General features: G+C 34.2%; 1 protein-coding gene across 5 annotated transcripts in view; it reads right to left on the reverse strand.

Moving 5' to 3' along the window:
* JAK2 (Janus kinase 2) overlaps window positions 1-22,925 on the reverse strand; it is a 221,382-nt gene that overhangs the window by 60,506 nt on the left and 137,951 nt on the right. For 4 of the 5 annotated variants that reach the window (XR_005020220.1, XM_036854641.1, XM_036854640.1 and 1 more), the window contains one exon: window positions 3,032-3,155. Coding sequence is in view for 3 of the 5 variants with exons in the window: in XM_036854641.1 (XP_036710536.1) it covers window positions 3,032-3,155 (124 nt within the window). In the remaining 2 variants the exon portion in view is untranslated. Of the gene's footprint in view, window positions 1-3,031; window positions 3,157-22,925 lie in introns of those variants that run through there. The other variant, XM_036854643.1, reaches the window with a different exon arrangement.

Raw genomic sequence — 22,925 nt, forward strand, 5'->3', positions numbered from 1 at the left:
GAATGTTATTGCTTTGAGAACTTTTTTCTTTTTTAATATAGGTGCTTATAGCTATGAATTTCCATTAAGCATTGTTTTAGCTGCATACCATAAGTTTTGATATGATCCGTTTCATTTTCAGTCATATCAAAGTATTTTCCATTTTCCTTTGTGATTTCTTCTCTGACCCCTCAGTTATTTAGAAGTGTGTTGTTAATTACCATGTATTTGTGAATTTTCCAGATTTCCTTCTGTTAATGATTCCTAATTTAATTCCACTGTAGTCAGAGAACATACTTCGTATGACTTCAGTCTTTGCAAATTTATTGAGATTCATTTTGTGGACTAACATATGATCTATCCTGGAGAATATTCCATATGCACTTGAAAAGAATGTGTATTGTGCTGTGGTTGGGTGCAGTGTTCTATATATGTATGTCTAGCTGGTTTACAGTGTTGGTCAAGTCTTCTATTTCCTTGCTGATCTTCTATTACTGAAAGTGACCATTGAAGTCACTGTCCATTACTGAAAGTGACGTATTGAAGTCTCCAACTATTACTGTTGAATTGTCTAGTTTTCCCTTTAATTCTTTCATTGCTGCTTCATTTATTTTGGAGCTCTGTAGTTGGATCCAACTTGTAACAATTTTAAACAAATGTTATTATGTTTCCTAACAGATTAACTCCTTGTTAATTATAAAATGTCCCTCCTCTGTCTCTAGCAACAATATATATCTTAAAGTCAATTTTGTCTGATATTAATACAGCTACTCCAGCTCTCTTTCAGTTACTCAGTGCCTGTTATATCTTTTTCAATCCTTTACTTTCAAGTTATTTGTGTTTTTGAATGCAAAGTGTGCCTCTTATAGACAGCATGTAATTTATGGGGTTTTTTAAATTCAGTCCTCCAATCTCTGCCTTTTGACCTGAGTGTTTAATTCATTTACATTTAAGGCAATTACTGTTAACAAAGTATTTATTATGTCTGTCATTTTGCTTCTATTAGGCTTTTTTTGGATTTTTTGTTCATATATTCCTCCATTATTGCTATAGGTATTTTCTAGTGTATTACATACATTAAGACTCTTGTTTTATCTTTTACTATATATTTTTGAGTTATTTTCATAGGAGTCTCCCAGAGGATTACAACAGACATTTTCACTTAAACAATCTAGTTCTTATTCATATCAACTTAATTTCAATAAAATACAGAAACTCTGTTCCATTCCCTTTATTCTATATTTGTCATACAAGTTACATCTTTATACATTATAAGCCCTCCAACACAGTTTTATAATTGTTGCTCTTTTATGTTGATTTTGAAATAAACCATAAATATGTAATAAAGGAAATGAAGAATAGCCTCTGAACAAAAGGCAGGTGGAATTTTTTTTTTTAATTATATAAAATCTCCTTTTCTGGTTAGACTATCCTTGGAACTTTTGATTATAGGTAGCAATGGATATGTGCCCCCTTAGGTTAAAAATAGGAGAAAGTCATGAATTTGATAAGGGACATATTTTTTAATTCTTAAGGAGAGGTCAGCAAACTATGGCTCACAGGCCCAATCTGGTCCACTACCAATTTTTATAAAGTTTTACTGGAACAGTCATGGCCATTCATTTACTTACTGTCTATGGTTGCTTTCACACTATAACAACAGAGTTGAATAACTACAACAGAGACAGTATGGCCTGCAATGCCTAAAATATTTACTATCTGGCTTCTCAGAAAAAGACTGCAGACCACTGCTCTACAAACACTTTAAAATAAAAAGATATACTACTTGCTGATTGCAGAAAGTACAGTAATTATAGAAAGTGATAAAGAAAATATTCTTAATAAGATATTGATATTTTGTGAAACATACGCATATTACCCTGCTTCTTTAAATAACACAAATTGAAAAGTCTTAAAACCTGCATAAGTCTTACATAACTTTGAATAGATTTAATCCTAGGTACCTTATGTTTTTTGTTTTTATTAGTCATTATTTTAAGTGACCTCTTTCTGTTTGTGATGTATGGAAATAGTTAATTTTTTAACATATTGATCACATAAATCTAGCCTTCTGCTGAATGATTATTACTGATGCCTGTAGATTTGTTCATATTTTCTATGTTATCATATCATCTCCAAATAATGACTTTTTGCTTCTTTGTTCTCAATTATGAAATATTTTATTTATTTTTCCTGTCTTACTATACTGGTTAGGAACTCCACCAAAATCCTATATACAAGCAGTGATCAAGGCTATCTTTGTTTTCTATATATCTTGTTCCTGATTTTAAGGAGAATGCTTCTAACATTTTACCATTTAAGAATATTATTTGCCACATGTTTTTTGCAGATATCCTTTGTCGTGGTAAGGATGCCTCTCTTAAGTCTTAGTTTATTAAGGTCTCCTTTTCTTTTCTTTTAAAAAACATGAATGGGCCCATTTTCTTTTTTACTATGCAACACTGACTCTGTATGGAATGGATCTATTTCATAAGTAAGAACCAGAGATCAAACTTATTTCTTTGTTTCATCCTTTTGAATGGAAAAGTACCTCTGGATTTCTCTAAATTGGTACTACATATTACCAAAGACTATCAAATAAAGTAACTTATAATTTGAGGTTGTAAATAATCACTGGCAAAATCTTATCTTTCCTTCACTTCAACTTAAAAAAAAAGTTATTAAAAAGAAAAAATGTGAGCTTACATATTATTGATCAAAACATCAAATTTCCTGGGAAACTATCAATATTCCAAACATTTAGGATTTTGCTAGTAAAGGCCATTCTTGCCCTGTTCAAAATTTAATTATAATCTTAAGTGGTAAAGTAGCATCTCACCAGGACAGCTTTATTCTCAGAGCATTCTAGTTAAAGAACATGTATGAACACTTTCTCTAGTGGGGAAAGAGAGTCTTAACTGAAGAAGATTAGATGCTAATTGGTTCTGGTCTCTGATATTAAAGACCTTGCAATTAAAAAATATGGTTGATAATTTCTCCCACTATGCCCTTTTACTATTAAGTTAATTAGTCACTTTACTGGAGAAAGTACCTGACTCTGTAGAGTACATTGTGCCTGGTTGATTCATCTATATGGAAGACATGGTTGGGTGGATACCACATCCTTTCTGTTTCATTCATTAAAGCAAACATACTATGATACACAGGTGTGATTCCTAGGAAAGAAGCAGAAAAAAAAATTATTAGTGAAGTACATTTACATAACATCTATGATCTGCAATGGGGCTGAAGTAACAACTCTTAAAATCAGCACAAAATGCAGTAGCAGTCAAAATCTTGTTCAACATGACTTACAACTGAATTCTTAATTAAATACATTTTTCCCCTGTATTTTAAAATTTAATTGCTAGGATTCTTTCAAGCACATTATAAAATATATTTTATCTAGTTTTTTAGTTGTCCTGTACAGTAAGGTTGATTCAAAGTTACATGTGTTTTAAATAATAATGAGGGTACCAAATAACTAAAATATTTAGGAGTCATCAGGTGCTTTAAAGAGAACAGTGAAACAGTTTTATTTTTAAATGTCAAGTTTTACACAATATACTAGTCGTTATATCCTCTGTACTATTTAAACTTACAGTGAAAAACTTTAAACATCAACTTAAAATGCAAGAATTTTTTTCAAAGACATTTTAGGAGGTACATTAACAAAATGCTGAAGGCCAGTGGACTTTTAAAAAAACATACAGAACACCTAAGCCACACAATTAAATAACGCATATTATTTCCAAGCACATACAGAACATTCACACATACATACACCCAAACAAATAAATACCAATCATGTGGAGACTAAAAACAAGTCTCCAAAAATGCCAGAGAATGATCATACATACCATGTTTTCTAATCACACTTCAATTAAATCAGAAATGAATACTAAGGAAAAAAATTTTTAATCCTATATATTTGTAAACATAAGCCTCACAGAAAGTATGTTTACTCTAGTGATGTTTTCACTCTTTTCCACTGTAGGCAAAATGACACCAACTTGACACACTGACAACGAAGATTTAAATTTTTTATTTAAGTTATTAACATAATTGTCTACTCATAAATATGTAATAATTTCAAGTAGTTGTATATAAAAACATTATTCAGTAACAACTTTGAAACTGTACCCTTGTATCATTTTTGAATTTACAAATACTTCTAAATACCTCACAGGTCATAGGAGAAATTATAACAGAAATTAAAAAGCACTTACAATGAATGATGACCAATACCACATATTAAATGAAGGAGTATAACTAAAATGATACTCAAGAGGGAAAATTGTAGCTTTAACCTGCTTATATTAGAAAATCACAGATAATGACCTAAATTATCTAACTCAATACATTAGAAAACAACAGACTAATCCCAAAGACAGATGAAAGGACATGATAGAGTAGAAGTTAACAGAGAATAAAGATTCAATAAAGAGAATCAACAAAATAAAATCTGATTATTTGCAATTACTAACAAAATAAATAAGCCTTTGTCCAGCCTGATCAAGAAAAAAAAAAAAAGGAGGCATAGATAAACATTAAGAATTTTTTTAAGTATAATTATAGGTATACATTATAAAGACAAAAAGAGTGTTAGAATAAATTTTGGCAGTAAATTTGAAAATGTAGACAACTGGACAATTTTTGAAAATCTACATAACTTTAAAAAATGAATTCAAGAATTTTAAAACTTCAAAAGAAAAATAACTATTAAAGAAACAATCTAAGCACTTAAAAGGTTGAGGAGAAGAAAGGAGGAAGAAGGGAAAAAAAGGAAGAATGACAAAGAAGAAAGGGAAAAACCACCAGCAGACTCAGATGAACTTTATACATAAGTTCAATTAAACATGAAAGGCAATTCCAATCTTAAGTATACTATTACAGAGAACAGAGAAAGAGAACAGAAAAACTGACACATTTTGTGACTTCAGTTTGACCATGATACCAAAACCAGATAAAGACATCATAAAAGGATAGATAACACTTACCAAAATAGATTCAAAAATCCTAAATTAAATATCTGCAAACCAAATCCAGCAATGTTTCTTAGAAAAAAATTATGACAAAGTTCATTTATCCTAAGATTGCAGAGATGGACAAATTAGGAAAATCTATTAATATAATTCATCACAATAACATACTAGAAAAAAGTCTGAAGTAAAATGACAAAATGATAAATTTGAAAATTTGGGTGGTGAGCACACTGATATGTATTTTATCTTTCTACACAAAGAATTACTTGAAATATTTTATAATTGAAAAATCAGGATTAAAAAGGCAAAACAGAAAAAGAAAATGGCAAAAAATGGAAATAAGTTATTCACAGTAGAGCAAATCCACATGACTAATAAACATGGGAAAGGATGGTAATACTTAGTAATGAAGAAAATGCAAATTTAAATTAATATCACTTTATCCCCATTCAACTAGCAAAAATAATAAGAAGGATAGCATCTAGTGCTGACTGAACTGCAGTGAAAAGGGAACTATGATGTAATGGCTAGAAATGTAAACTAGTACAGCTTCTGAGAAAGCAGTACCTATATAATTTTGAGAAATCAATGTCAGTAAAAATTTAAAATATCCTTTTAACCCAGCAATCTCTTCTATGTACTCCTAAAAATGTAGCATAGTAGTAAGAAAATAGAAAGAAATAAAATATAAATTCGAGAGCAGAAGATACGAAAAAATTGTGGTGGTATAATCTATGCCATGGACCATTATGAAATTCAATAAAAAGAACAAGTTAGTACAAAAGCAGCTGGCTTAATTAGATTTTTCACAATGTACGTTTTCATGAGAAAAGCAAGAAGCACACAAGGGTATGTAATATGATTCCATTTTATAAAATAATAATCTCAAAATCCCAGTGACTGTGGGTATGGGAGGGAGGGGGATTGTGTGTCCCTATATGATTATATGATTATGGAGAAAACTATGGGAAGATTCACAAGAGATTACTGTCCTAGTTGCCAGGATGGGACTAAAGAAAAAGGAAAGTAAAAGTACAGTGGAGAAAAAACTTTTTTTTTTAAAGAATTCATTAAATAAAAGCAGTAAGCCTCATGTCAAAAAGAAAGGAATGGGAAAGGGAAAAAAGAAAAAAGACATTAATGAATACCAAGATAAGGGTTTACCATGTATATCATATTGAAACTGTAGAGAATAATGGCTTGTTATTCTCTAAACTTTAAAATAACCATAAGATGACAGGAAATAATACCATTCAAATAATTTGAGAAATAATTATTTTGTCTGAGTACTATTTGGATCTAGGCTAATTCTGCATTGAAAAAATATTTTAAACTTGAAATTTTGAAGAACATTATCTAATCAATCAAATAGCATTATAATCCCATGTCTCTGTGCCTTGCACATACTACTTCTTTTATCTAGAAGGTACAAGGTACTATCTCTCCTCTATCCACAAAATGGGTCACATTGCCAGTGTTCCAGGTATATATGTAAGAGACACAGTGGGAGATGACACTGCCCAGGAAGGGACCATAAAAGACCAGATATGAGATTGCCTTGGGAAAAAAAACCACTGAAAAGAGAACCTTACCAAAAAAGTAGCATTCAGTTTAAATGTAATCATGCAAATAAAACTATATATGGAACCATTATTCTTAGCATATGATGATAAGGATATTTTTCTGAACAAGATGATGGCATGATTTTCAAACAATAGCGTAATTACACAAAGTCAGAAAAGTGAACTCATACTGATGAATCATAAGGATTTCTTAAAATGATGAATAATGATTTCTTAACATAAGACTCCATACCTTAATTATAGGTATCAAGATAGGAAAATAAATGTATCCATATACATTGGCACAAAAGGGTCAGAACAAGGGGATACACACCAAAACAAAAATGGTTATGTCACCCTGCAAACAAAAGCAGAAGACAGTGCTTATAGTCATGTTTAGTCACACTATCTTATTCCAAAATGGCAATTATATATTAATACTTATTTCATGTTTTTCTTACTAGTTCATGTTAATTGGATTGTCCTAGGAAGGAAGAAAAGGCAGTGATACTGTGTTTGAGATATATATTATATTGAATAGATTGGACCTCAAAGAAACCTCAAAGTCATTTTTTTTTTTTTTTTTTTTAAAAAATGTATCCTAGACACACATGCCAGTTACATTCATTTGCAAATGCTTTTTTTTTTTTTTTTATAGCTACTTTTATTTTTATTTATTTATTTATTTTTTTTGGCTGTGCTGGGTCTTCGGTTCGTACGAGGGCTTTCTCTAGTTGCGGCAAGTGGGGGCCACCCTTCATCGCGGTGCGGGGACCGCTCTTCATCGCGGTGCGCGGGCCTTTCACTATCGCGGCCCCTCCCGTTGCGGGGCACAGGCTCCAGACGCGCAGGCTCAGTAGTTGTGGCTCACGGGCCCAGCCGCTCCGTGGCATGTGGGATCTTCCCAGACCAGGGCTCGAACCCGTGTCCCCTGCATTAGCAGGCAGATTCTCAACCACTGCGCCACCAGGGAAGCCCCAAAGTCATTTTTAACTCCCTTTCTTTCCCTACACACCAAGTCCAAATTATTCTTATTTTTATTTATTAATAAAATAGTATTGATTAGTTCAAAATGTTTCTTCTTTTCCAAGCCATTACCAGAATTGTGATTCAATTCTATATCATTCTAGACCAAGAATAGTCATCATTCCACTAATATTAATAGAGTCCCTATTCTATAATATGCACAAGATAGGTATGGAAAATACAAAAATGAAAATAGTGCCTAACTCTAAGGATCTCACAGTGTAGTAGATGACACAGAGAAGCCATTAGAGAATTACAATTCAAGAAATTAAGTGCAATGACAGTAAAGACAACAAGAAAACACAAAAGTACAGAGGTGACAAAGATTCTTTGCTTGACCAAATTTTAGTCAGGCTCCTCTGAACCCTCTCCCTAACAAGCCCCAACCATGTATTTCCTCGTAGAATCCAGTTTAAGCAGGAATCCTGCTTAAGTCCTTTTAGCAAGAATTCGCCACCTTTGATATCTGATCAAATTCTTCACCCCTACCATCCCCCAGGTGGTAGATGATCACCTTGGCCTGCTCAGCAAGAATCCTCTGTTAGGTTGGTTCAGCCAAAAATCTTCCCAGACTTGATGTCTCCTCTAGTAATGCTCCATTCACCAATGCCCCCACCCTACTTGCTCCTTGGCTATAAATTCCCACTCGTTCAGACTGTATCTAGAATTAAGCCCACTTCTCTATTGGAGTAGCTTCCCCTACTACAATAGTTGTTTAAATAAAGTCCATCTTTATCACTTTAACTTTTGTTTGGCTCTGGTTTCCTTTAAAAGAGGTAAGAAATTTATCAAGAGGTTCACGAGGAGTAAAGATAAACAAGAGCTGATGGAATTTGTCACCAGCAGACCTGCAATACAAGAAATACTAAAAGGAGTTCTTTAGACTGAAGGAAAATGATGACAGATGAAAGCATGGAACTGTAGGAAAAGTGAAGAACATGGGAAAGGGTAAAGATAAAAAAACAATGACTATTTAAAGCAATAATAATATAAGTGCCCTGTGTGTTTATGATATACACAAAAGTAAAATACATTATATCAATAGCACCAAATGTGAAAAGAAGTAAATGGAGTTAAACTGTTATAAAGTTCTTGAATTGTTTGAAAAATAACATACTAGTTTAAGACTGTAATAAGCCAAAAATGTACATTATAATATCTAGGGTAGCCACCAAAAGAAAAATACAAAAACTAGTACAAAAAATCCAACAGAAGAGATGAAGTGAAAAAAAAAAAAAAAAAAGAAAAAAAAAAAAAAATCCTTGATCAACCTAAAAAAGGTAGAAAAGAAGGAAAACAAAATGAAGACAGATAAATAGAAAACAAACAAGATAATAAATTTAAACACAAATATATCAGTAACTATATTACTGATTACATTATATAAATGTAAATGAGCCAATTAAAATGCATATTCTATCAGTCTGGATTATAAAAAAAAAAACTTCGTGTTATTTACAAGAGGCATACTCTAAATGTGAGATACAGATAGGCTGAAGCTAAAAAGTAAGAAAATGATACACGATGCAAACACAAACCAAAAGAAACCTGATGAGTCAACATCAGCATCAGATGAAATAAACTTTAGGAAGAAGCATTAGTTGAGATAAAAAGGAACACTTCACAGTGATAAGAGGGTCAGTTCAACAGGAAGGCATAATAATATTAAATGTGTGTACAACTAATAACATGGCTCCAAAATACATGAAGCAAAAAAACATAGAACCAGAAGGAGAAACACATTCAAAATCTCTCAGGAACTGGGAAAACACAAAAAAATAAAAGGACATAAAATTTAAAAAGTAACCAATTCAAATTTAGTTTACATTTAGAGAACACTACACCTAGCAAGTGCAGAATATACACCATTTTCAAATGCTTGTGAAATATTAAACAAGACAGTTGATAATCTAAGTAACAATGAAAGTCTCAAAAAATTTCAAAGCACTGAAATTATACAGAGTATACACTGTGAGCATAGAAAATTAAACAAACAAAAAATCAGTAACAGATGGATAATTTTAAAATCCCCAAAAGGAATCAGAATCCAGATCTTCTATATTACCTAAAATATCCAGTTTTTAACAAAAAGATTATGAGATATGCAAAGAAACAGGAAAGTGTAATCCTTGGGCAACAAAAAAGGAAGGCAACAAACACTGCCTGTGAGAAGACTCAGATGTGAGATTTAACAAAATCTTCAAAGCAGTCATTATAAATATGTTCAAAGAACTAGAATAAACCATGATTACAGAAGTAAAGGAAGAGTGACATCAGTGAAAATGGAATATCCCTATACAGCAACAAGAAAAACTGAGTAAAAACTGTCAGAATCAACTTCATGAGAACTCTGGAAAACAGTCATAGATATGCAACCACCAAGCAATTGTTGAGTCAGGAAAAAGGCAATTTTAAAATGGTAGGAAAAATTGGCAGCATTTCTACTTTCCTCTCTGCTCATGAAGGGCTTAAAGATGGCAGCTGGTATTCCCAATGTGAAACTCTGGTCCATGGCTCTGGAGTGAACGGAGCCAACCTTTATCTCAAGGAACTGATTTTTGTCTCTTTTGACCTGGCTGGAGACTGACAGAAGAATTGTTGCAAGAACATACCTATGTTTCACCAAATTTGGGACTTTCTCAGGGCAGAAAAGCAGCTTCACAGAGGTAATTCCTCCAAAACATTGTAAGGCAAATGACCGACGTGCTGCCACCTGGGGCAAAAGTTCTAAAGTTGAGGCCAAAAACAGACATGCTGAAAGCTAAAGAGAAAATGATGGGGAGAAAGTGTCTTTGGGGAATTAGAGCATTGAAAAGCACCTCTATATACTGGAGAATAGGAAAGCCATATTCATGCCCAAGGAAGGACAGTTAAGAGAAGACCCTTAAAGCTTTCACCTCAGGCTGATCTTCAGTCTCAGCACAAGCAGAAAGAAAAGGCTAAGGCAAAGTTGTAAACAGACTGGATAAACACTGAAGGAATGATCAAACAGACAGCCAATCTGCAAAGACTGGGAGAGTTTTTGGTCCTCATTTCTTTTCTTTTGGTTCTCGGAATTCAAAGAAATCTCTGACAATAAAACCTGACCACAAGCTAAAGGAACAGAGACTTCAGAACTACACATGACAAAGAATACAGACTTTATAAATATAGTTTCAAAAAGTCAGTAAACAAACAACTGCCACCCAAAGCAAGCAACAAAAAACACAGAAGAGAGAAGACTCAAATTTCCAGTTACTACATTATAGATTTGAAAGATCCAACCTGTTGAATATTCAATCAAAAATTATGAAGCAAGAAAAGAAAGAGGAAAGAATTCCCATACACAGAAGAAATTAAGAGAAACTACCTTGAGGAACAGAGACGTAGGTTTTACTAGAAAATGACTTTAATTTGCTGCCTTCAGTGTGCTCAAAAGAGCTAAAGGAAACCATGGACAAAGAACTGAAGGAAACCAGGAGAAGGATGTAATCAACTAAGACATGAACAGTATAAAAAGAGAAAATCTGGAGCTAAGAAGTACAATAACTGAAACTGAAAATTCACTAGAGGGTTTGAAAAGCATGTTTAGACAGAAGAATCAGCAAACTGATTCTAACTGATTCAAGTCAACTGAAATTACCTACTCTGAAGAGCAGGGGGGAAAAAGAAAAAGGAAAGAAAAAATAATGAAGAAAACTAACACACCTGTAGGATACCTTCAAGTGTATCAACATATACATTATGGGAGTTCAAGAGAGAGAGAAAGTAGAGAAAAGGACAGAAAGAATATTTGAAGAAATAATGGATCCAAACTCCCCAAGTTTGATGAAAACCACAAATCCCACAAATCTAAGAAGCTCAGTGAGTTCCAAGATGATAAATGCAACGTGATACACACTGAGACACATTAATATCAAACCACCAAAAGCCAAAGATAAAGAGAATCTGGAAAACAGCAAGAGACAAATGATTCATTACATACAAGGAATCCTCATTAGGCAGTCTCAGTAAGACTCACAGCCAATTTCTCATCAGAAACCACTGAGGTCACGAGGAAATTGGAAGACATAATTAAAGGGCTCAAAGAGAAAAATGTCAAACAAGACTTTAACATCTGGCAAAATGATCCTTTAAAGATGAAGTAGAAATTAAGACATTCTCAGATAAACAAAAGCTGAGGGAGTTCACTGTTATTAGACCTGCCCCACAAGAAATGCTAAAAAGTATTCTTCAGGTGGAAATAGTAACATATCAGACAGTAACTCAAAGTCATGAGAAAAAATTTTAAAGCTGTTATGAAGATAACTATATATAAATACAAAAGCCAGTATTACTGTATTTTTTAAGTTGTAATTCCTCTTTTAACCCTTCATGCTCTAAAATAAAAATGCATAAACCAATAATTACAAACCTATGTTAACAGGCATGTAATATATAAAGATATAATTTGTAAAACAACAACATAAAGGAGGCAGGACAGAGGTGTACGTAAGCAGTTTTTGCATACTATTGAAGCTAAGGTGGTATTAATTCAAAATAGATTGTCATACTTCAAGAGATTAATTATAATCCTTAGGGTGACCCCTAAGAAAATAACTAAAAAATACACAGAAAGGAAAATCAGAAAGGAATCAAAATGGTATAATAAAAAAATTAAACACAAAGGAAAGTAATAATGGAAGAACCAAGGAATAAAAACCAGCTGAGACATATAAAAAACAGAGCAAAATAGCAGAAACTAGCCTTCATTACCAGGAATTACTACAAACATAAATGAATAAAACTATCCAATTAAAGGCAGAGATTGGTAGAATGGGTTTAAAAAAAGAAAATGACCCAACTATATGCTGTCCACCAGAGACTCATTTTAAATCTAAGGACATTTTAAGTTGAAAGGGAAAGCACAGAAAAAGATAACCCATGCAAAGAGCAGGCAAAAGAATGCTGGGGGTGGCTATACTAATATCAGGCAAAATTGACTTTAAGTCAAGAACTGTTAAAGACAAAGAAGAGGATTATGTATTGATGAAAGTCTGAATCCTTCAAGAAGATACAGCAATTATAAACATATCCATATCTAACAAATGAGCCCCAAAATACATGGACTAAAAATTGAAAACTGAAAGGAGAAACAGTTCAACAATAACAGTTGGAGAGTTCAATACCCCATTCCCAATAATGGACAGAAAAACTATACAGAAATAGAGGATTTATACTACTATAAATCAACTAGATGTAACAAACATATTCGGAACATGACCACAAAATACCAAAACATACATTTTTTTTCTCAAATGTACATGGAATATTCCCCAAGGCAGGCCATATGTTAGGTCACAAAAAAAAAAAAAAAACTCAACAAATTTAAAAAGAATTAAATCATCCAAAATATCTTCTCTGATCACAATGGAATGAAAGTAGAAATCATAACAGAAGGAAAACTGGAAAATTCACAAATATGTGGAAATTAAGTTAACACACCCTGAAGAAACCATGGATCAAAGAAATTGAAAAAAGCATTGAGACGACTGAAAACAAAAACACAACATATTAAAACTTCTGGGATGCAGCAAAACCAGAGGATAGAGGGAAAATTATACCTGTAAACACCTACAGTAAAACAGAATGGGGGGACCTTCAAGATGGTGGAGGAGTAAGATGTGAGATCACCTTCCTCCCCACAAGTACATCAAAAATACATCTACATGTGGAACAACTCCTACAGAACACCTACTGAAGGCTGGCAGAAGACCTCAGACTTCCCAAAAGGGTCTTGGTGCCCCAGCCTGGTGTCAGGCCTGAGCCTCTGAGTTGGAAGAGCCGAGTTCAGGACATAGCACCACCAGAGACCTCCCAGCCGCAAGTAATATCAATCAGCAAGAGCTCTCCCAGAGATCTCTGTCTCAATGCTAAGACCCAGCTCCACCCAACAGCCAGCAAGCTCCAGTGCTCGATGCCCCATGCCAAGCAACTAGCAAGACAGGAACACAACCCCACTCATTAGCTGAGAGGCTGCCTAAAATCATAATAAGTTCACAGACACCCCAAAACACACCACCAGACACAGCTCTGCCCACCAGAAAGACTAGATGCAGCCCCACCCACCAGAACACAGGTACCAGTCCCGTCACTGGGAAGCCTACACAAGCCACTGAACCAACCTTACCCACTGGGGGCAGACACCAAAAACAATGGGAACTATGAACGTGCAGCCTGTGAAAAGGAGACCCCAAACACAGTAAGTTAAGCAAAATGAGGAGACAGAGAAATACGCAGCAGATGAAGCAGAAAGGGAAAAACCCACCAGACCAAACAAATGAGGTAATAAGCATTCTACCTGAAAAAGAATTCAGAGTAATGACAGTAAAGATGATCCAAAATCTTGGAAATAGAATGGAGAAAATACAAGAAACATTTAACAAGGACCTAAAAAAGTAAAGAGAAAACAGAGAATGATGAACAACACAATAAATGAAATTAAATATTCTCTAGAAGGAATCAATAGCAGAATAACTGAGGCAGAAGAACAGATAGGTGACCAAGAATATAAAATAGAGGAAATAACTACTGCAGAGCACAATAAAGAAAAAAAGAATGAAAAGAATTGAGGACAGTCTCAGAGACCTCTGGGACAACATTAAACGCACCAACATTCAAATTATAGGGGTCCCAGAAGAAGAAGAGAAAAAGAAAGAGTCTGAGAAAATATTTGAAGAGATTATAGTTGAAAACTTCCCTAACAAAGGAAAGGAAATAGTCAATCAAGTCCAGAAGGCGCAGAGAGTCCCACACACGATAAATCCAAGGAGAAACACGCCAAGACACATATTGATCAAACTATCAAAAACTAAATACAACGAAAAAATATTAAAAGCAGCAAGGGAAAAGCAACAAATAACATACAAGGGAATCCACATAAGGTTAACAGCTGATCTTTCAGCAGAAACTCTGCAAGCCAGATGGAGTGGCAGGACATACTTAAAGTGATGAAAGGGAAAAACCTACAACCAAGATTACTCTACCCAGCAAGGATCTCATTCAGATTCGACGGAGAAATTAAAACCTTTAAGGACAAGTAAAAGTTAAAAGAATTCAGCACCACCAAACCAGCTTTACAAAAAGTGCTAAATGAAATTCTCTAGGCAGGAAACAGAAGAGAAGGAAAAGACCTACAAAAACAAATCCAAATCAATTAAGAAAATGGTAATAGGAACTTACATATCGATAACTACCTTAAATGTAAATGGATTAAATGCTCCAACCATAAGACACAGACTGGCTGAATGGATACAAAAACAAGACCAGTATATATGCTGTCTACAAGAGACCCACTTCAGACCTAGGGACACATACAGACTGAAAGTGAGGTGATGGAAAAAGATATTCTATGCAAATGGAAATCAAAAGAAAGCTGGAGTAGCAATTCTCATATCAGACAAAATAGACTTTAAAATAAAGACTATTACAAGAGACAAAGAAGGATACTACATAATGATCAAGGGAGCAATCCAAGAAGAAGATATAACAATTGTAAATATTTATGCACCCAACATAGGAGCACCTCAATACATAAGGCAAATGCTAACACCCATAAAAGGGGAAATGCACAGTAACACAATAATAGTAGGGAACTTTAAAACCCCACTTTCACCAATGGACGGACGGATCATCCAAAATGAAAATAAATAAAAAACAAGTTTTAAATGACACGTTAAACAAGATGGACTTAACTGATATTTAGAGGACGTTCCATCCAGAAACAACAGAATACACTTTCTTCTCAAGTGCTCATGGAATATTCTCCAGGATAGATCATATCTTGGGTCACAAATCAAGCCTTGGTAAATTTAAGAAAATTGAAATCGTATCAAGTATCTTTTCTGACCACAACACTATGAAACTAGATATTAATTACAGGAAAAAAACTGTAAAAAATACAAACACATGGAGGCTAAACCATACACTACTAAATAACCAAGAGATCACTGAAGAAATCAAAGAGGAAATAAAAAAATACCTAGAAACAAATGACAATGAAAACACGATGACCCAAACTCTATGGGATGCAGCAAAAGCAGTTCTAAGAGGGAAGTTTATAGCAATACAATCCTCCCTCAAGAAAGAAAAAAAATCTCAAATAAACAACGTAACTTTACACCTAAAGCAATTAGAGAAAGAAGAAGTAAAAAACCCCAAAGTTAGCAGAAGGAATGAAATCATAAAGATCAGATCAGAAATAAATGAAAAAGAAATGAAGGAAATGATAGCAAAAATCAATAAAACTAAAAGCTGGTTCTCTGAGAAGATAAACAAAATTGATAAACCATTAGCCACATTCATCAAGAAAAAAAGGGAGAAGACTCAAATCAACAGAATTAAAAATGAAAAAGGAGAAGTAGCAACTGACACTGCAGAAATAAAAGGGATCATGAGGGATTACTACCAGCAACTATATGCCAATAAAATGGACAACCTGGAAGAAATGGACAAATTCCTAGAAAAGCACAACCTTCCAAGACTGAACCGGGAAGAAACAGAAAATATAAACAGACCAATCACAAGCACTGAAATTGAAACTGTGATTAAAAGTCTTCCAACAAACAAAAGCCTGGGACCAGATGGCTTCACAGGCGAATTCTATGAAACATTTAGAGAAGAGCTAACACCTGTCCTTCTCAAATGCTTCCAAAATATAGCAGAAGGAGAAACACTCCCAAACTCATTCAATGAGGCCATCATCACCCTGATACCAAAACCAGACAAAGATGTCACAAAGAAAGAAAACTACAGGCCAATATCACTGATGAACACAGATGCAAAAATCCTCAACAAAATACTTGCAAACAGAATCCAACAGCACATTAAAAGTATCATACACCATGATCAAGTGGAGTTTATCCCAAATTCTTCAATATCCGCAAATCAATCAATGTGATACACCATATTAAAAAACTGAAGGATAAAAACCACATGATAATCTCAAGAGATGCAGAAAAAGCTTTTAGTAAAATTCAACACCCATTTATGATAAAGACTCTCCAGACAGTAGGCATAGAGGGAACTTACCTCAACATAATAAAGGTCATATATGACAAACCCACAGCCAACATTGTTCTCAATGGTGAAAAACTGAATCCATTTCCTCTAAAATCAGGAACAAGATAAGGATGCCCACTCTCACCACTATTATTCAACATAGTTTTGGAAGTCTTAGCCACAGCAATCAGAGAAAAAAAAGATATAAAGCAATCCAAATCAGAAAAGAAGTAAAGCTGTCACTGTTTGCAGATGACATGATACTACAGAGAATCCTAAAGATGATACCAGAAAACTATTGGAGCTCATCAATGAATTCAGTAAAGTTGCGGGATACAAAATTAACACACAGCAATCTGTTGCATTTCTATACACTAACAACAAAAGGTGAGAAAGAGAAATTCAAGAAACAATCCCATCTACCACTGCATCAAAAAGAGTAAAATACCTATGAATAAACACACCTAAGGAGATGAAAGACCTGTACTCTGAAAACTATTAAGAGGGTGATGAAAGAAATTAAAGATGATACAAACATAGAGATATACCATGTTCTTGGATTGGAAGAATCAACATTGTGAAAATGGCTAAACTACCCAAAGCAATCTACAGATTCAATGCAATCCTTATCAAAATACCAATGGCATCTGTCACAGAACTAGAACAAAAAATTTCACAATTTGTATGGAAACACAAAAGACCCCCAATAGCCAAAGCAATCTTGAGAAAGAAAAACGGAGCTCAAGGAATCAGGCTCCTGGACTTCAGACTATATTACAAAGCTACAGTAATCAAGACAGTATGTTACTGGCACAAAAACAGAAATATAGATCAATGGAGCCGGATAGAAAGCCCAGAGATAAACCCACGCACATATGGTCACCTTATTTTTGATAAAGGAGGCAAGAATATACAATGGAGAAAAGACAGCCTCTTCAACAAGTGGTGCTGGGAAAACTGGACAGCTACATGTAAAAGAATGAAATTAGAACACTCCCTAACACCATACACAAAAATAAACTCAAAATGAATTAGAGACCTAAAGGTAAGGCCAGACGCTTTAAAACTCTTAGAGGAAGACATAGGCAGAACACTCTATGACGTAACTCACAGCAAGATCCTTTTTGACCCACCTCCTAGAGAAATGGAAATAAAAATAAATAAATGGGACCTAATGAAACTTAAAAGCTTTTGCACAGCAAAGGAAACCATAAACAAGACCAAAAGACAACCCTCAGAATGGGAGAAAATATTTTCAAATGAAGCGACTGACAAAGGATTAATCTCCAAAATATACAAGCAGCTCATACAGCTCAATATCAAAAAAACAAACAACCCAATCCAAAAATGGGCAGAAGATCTAAATAGACATTTCACCTAAGAAGATATACAGACTGCCAACAAACACATGAAAGGATGCTCAACATCACTAACTATTAGAGAAATGCAAATCAAAACTACAGTGAGGTATCACCTCACACCGGTCAGAATGGCCATCATCAAAAAATCTACAAACAATAAATGCTGGAGCAGGTGTGGAGAAAAGGGAACCCTCTTGCACTGCTGGTGGGAATGTAAATTGATACAGCCACTATGGAGAACAGTATGGAGGTTCCTTAAAAATCTAAAAATAGGGCTTCCCTGGTGGCGCAGTGGTTGAGAGTCTGCCTGCCAATGCAGGGGACGCGGGTTCGAGCCCTGGTCTGGGAAGATCCCACATGCCGCAGAGCGGCTGGGCCCATGAGCCACAATTGCTGAGCCTGCGCGTCTGGAGCCTGTGCTCTGCAACGGGAGAGGCCGCGACAGTGAGAGGCCCGCGCACCGTGATGAAGAGTGGACCCCGCTTGCCACAACTAGAGAAAGCCCTCGCACAGAAATGAAGACCCAACACAGCCATGGATAAATAAATAAATAAATAAATAAAATTTAAAAAAAAAATCTATAAAAAAAAAAAATCTAAAAATAGAACTACCATATGACCCAGCAATCCCACTACTGGGCATATACCCTGAGAAAACCATAATTTAAAAATCATCATGTACCATAATGTTCATTGCAGCTCTATTTACAATAGCCAGGACATGGAAGCAACCTAAGTGTCCATCGACAGGTGAATGCATTAAGAAGATGTGGTACATATATTAAATGGAATATTACTCAGCCATAAAAAGAAACGAAATTGAGTTATTTGTAGTGAGGTGGATGGAGCTAGAGTATGTCATACAGAGTGAAGTATGTCAGAAAGAGAAAAACAAATACCGTATGCTAACACATATATATGGAATCTTAAAAAAAGAAAATAATGGTTCTGATGAACCTAGGGGCAGGACAGGAATAAAGAAACATGCAGTTGTAGAGAATGGACTTGAGGACACGGGGAGGGGGAAGGGCAAGCTGGGACGAAGTGAGAGAGTAGCACTGACATATATACACTACAAAATGTAAAACAGATAGCTAGTAGGAAGCAGCTGCATAGCACAGGGAGATCAGCTCGGTGCTGTGTGACCACCTAGAGGGGTGGGATAGGGAGGGTGGGAGGGAGATGCAAGAGGGAGGGGATATGGGGATATATGTATACATATAGTTGATTCACTTTGTTATACAGCAAAAACTAACACAACATTGTAAAGCAATCATACTCCAATAAAGATGTTAAAAAAATGAAAAAAAAAAGAATAAAGAGCTCAAATCAGTAACTTCATTATACATCTTAAGTAACTATAAAAAGAGTAGACTAAATCCAAAGCCAATAGCAAGAAGGAAAATATAAAGACTAGAGTAGCAAGAAGGGAAAGACTGAATAGAGAAAACTCAATGAAACCAAATGTGGGTTCTACAAAACGAGTAAGAAAAGTGACAAAACTTTAGCTAGAATGAACAAAAAAAAAAAAAAGAAAGAGAAAAGATTCAAATTACCAAATCAGAAATGTAAGTGGGAACAGTACACTACTGGAATTAAAGAAATTAAAGTGATTATAAGAAAATACTATAAAAAATTATCTACCAAAAATTAGATAACCTAGGTGAAACAGAAAAATTCCTAGAAACTTAATCATCAAAACTGACTCTAGAAGAAACAGAAATAAAGACATTGAATCTGTAATCAAAAACTTCTGAGCAAAGAAAAGCTCAGGACCAGATAATTTCCCTGCTGAATTCTACCAATCTTTTAAAGAAGAAATGACAGCAATCTTTCTCAAAATCTTCAAGAAAATGAAGAGGGAATGCTTCCTAACTGATTCAATCAGGGCAGCATAACCCTGACACCAAAGCCAAGCAAAGACAGTGTAAGAAAACTACAGACCAATATACTTGATAAATATAGATGCAAATATCCTCAACAAAATAGTAGCAAACCATACCCAACAAAATTTTAAGAGGATTATACACGACTACCAGATGGAATTTATCCCAGGAATACGGGGTGGTTCAACATATGAAAATTATTATCTCAATTTATACACAAAAAGTACCTGACAAAAACCAATACCCTTTATGACTTTAAATACTTAAACTAGGAATAGAAGAGAACTTCCTCAACCTGATAAAGGGCACTTAAGAAAAACCTACAAGGAACTTCATAATGAGTGATGAAAGACTAAAAACCTATCCCTAAGAAAAGTAACAAGACAAGGATACCCATATTGACCACGTTTTTTCAACATTGTAATGGAAGTTATATCCAGAGCAATTAGGCAAGAAAAAGAAATAACAGACATCCAAATGGGGAAGGAAGGATTAAAACTGTGCCTATTTGCACATGACATGATCTTTATAAAGAAAATAGTAAACAACCCCCCTCAAAAAAAACAATCAGGGCTTATAAATGAATTCAGCAAAGTTGTAGTATACAAGATCAACATGCAAAAATCAGTTGTACTTCTATACACTAGCAATGAACAATCCAAAAAGGATAACAAAAAAGTTCCATTCACAACAACATCCAAGTGAATAAAATATCTATGAATAAATTTAAGAGGTAAAAGACTTATACACTTTTAGCACTTATAAAACACTGCTGAAAAAAATCGAAGAACACCTAAAAAGGCAAAAAGACATGTAATGTTCACTGACTGGAAGACTTTAAGATGCCAATATTCCCCAAATTAACCTATATATTCAGTGCAATCCCTACTGTAATCTCAGCTGTCTTTATGGCAGTAATTGACCAGTTAATCATAAAATTCATATAAAAATTGAAGGGACTAGAAGAGCCAAACAATCTTTAAAAAAAACAAGAAAGTTGTAAAACTAACACATCCTGATTTCAAAACTTACTACAAAGCTACAGTGATCCAAACAGTGTGGTACTGGCAGTAGGAGAGAAATACAGCCCAATGGAATAGAATTTAAAATCCAGAGATAAGCCCATTTGTCTATGGACAAATGACATTTTGCCAAGTGATCTGGGACTACTGAGTGGTGAAATCAAAGTCTCTTCATCAAAGAGTGCTGTGATCTACATGTAAACATTCATTTGTTACTAGCGTCTTACACTTCAAACAGTTTTTATAAGGTCCATCCATGTTGTACCCTGTATTTGATATTATTCAGCCATAGAAGAATGATGTACTAATATATGGTACAACATGGATGAACTTTATAAACACTATACAAAATGGAAGAAGTCAGTAATAAATGGATATTCACATGCAAAAGAATAACACTGAATCTCTACCTCAGACCATCTGCAAAAATCAACTCAAAATGAATCAAAGCAAAAATTGTAAAACTCCTAGAAAAGAAAATGTAAGGGGAATTTGTCGTGACCTTAGATTTGGTAAATGGATTCTTAGATATAACATAAAAACACAAGCAACAACAACTAAAGTTGATAAACTGGGCCTCATTAAAATTAAAAATACTTGCTTCAAAGGACACTATCCAAATCCAGATAATGAAAAGACAAAATACAAAATGGGAGAAAATATATCCAAATTATATACTTGATAAGGGATCTGTATCTAGAAAATATAACTATTAAAAAATTAATTAAAAAAAAGCAAACAAGCCATTTAAAAAGTGGGTAAATGATTTGAATAAATATTTCTCCAAAGAAAATATGCAGTGGCCAATAGGCAATGCAAAGAAGTTCAAAATCATTAGTGATCAGAGAAAAATACAAAAACTATGATATATTACTTCATACACACTAGGATGGATATAATTTTTTAAAGTCAGATAATTACAACTGTTATTAAGGATGTGCCAAAATCTGAACCCTAGCACACTACTGGTATAAATGTTAAATGGTGCAGCTACTTTCAAAAACAGTCTAGGAGTTCCTCAAGAAGTTAAACATAAGATTACCATTTGACCCAGCAATCCTAGATTTATACACAACAGAAATGAAGTCATACGTCCACAGAAAAACTTGTATACAAATGTTCACAGAAACATTATTCATGATAGCCAAAAGTTGGAAACAGCCCAAATTTCCATCAACTGATCAGTGGTTAAACAAGATGTATATCAACACAACACAATGTAGTATATCAACAAAATATTATTCAGCCATGAAAGAATTAAGTATTGATAAATGATACAACATGAATGAAACTTATAAACATTATATGAGTTTAAGAAGCCAGTAACAAAAGGCCAAATATTATATAATCCAAATTTATTGAGACAGAAAGGCAAATTTACTAAGACAGAAAGTAGTTTAGTGGTTGCCTAAGACTGGGGAGGGATGGAGAGTTGGGAAGTGATACCCAATAAGCACAGGGTTTTCTTGGGGGAGAAGAAAATGTTCTAAAATTGATTGTGGTGATGGTTGGGCAACTCTGTGAGGATAGCACAAACTACTGAATTGTACATATTTAAAGCGTGAAATATATGACTTGGAATGTATGATACTGAATTATATATCAATAAAGCTTTTGCAAAAATACATGAAATGTATTACTTGAAATGTATGATACTGAGTTACATATCAATACAGCTTTTACAAAAAATAAACATGAGATACTACTTCACACCCACTGGTATGATTCAGGGTTAGATGGCTCCATGGGTGTTGGCTTGGCTTAATGAATGCCTGAACCATCTCTTGACAGGTCACACTTTTCAGTATTAAAGGTTAGGGCCCTGAAAACTCTACTTCCAAAAACCCCAAAAGGAATTCTAAGATCAAGTTAAAGAATAATAGTCATTTGGTCAATTTCCTCACTTAAAAAGAGAGATAAACATAGTACCTTGTTCTGTGTCAGTCTCAGTCTATCAGTAACGTTGCTACTGGCCAGAAGTACCTAAAGACCCACCCAGGACTAAGGCAACCCCCACAGACATTTCCCCTTCCAGAATCAATACTGTGGCTGGACTAGCCCTTATGGATCTTACTATGATTACAAGA

The sequence above is a fragment of the Balaenoptera musculus genome, chromosome 6 (assembly GCF_009873245.2).
Source record: "Balaenoptera musculus isolate JJ_BM4_2016_0621 chromosome 6, mBalMus1.pri.v3, whole genome shotgun sequence".
In the NCBI taxonomy this organism is placed as follows: Eukaryota; Metazoa; Chordata; class Mammalia; order Artiodactyla; family Balaenopteridae; genus Balaenoptera; species Balaenoptera musculus.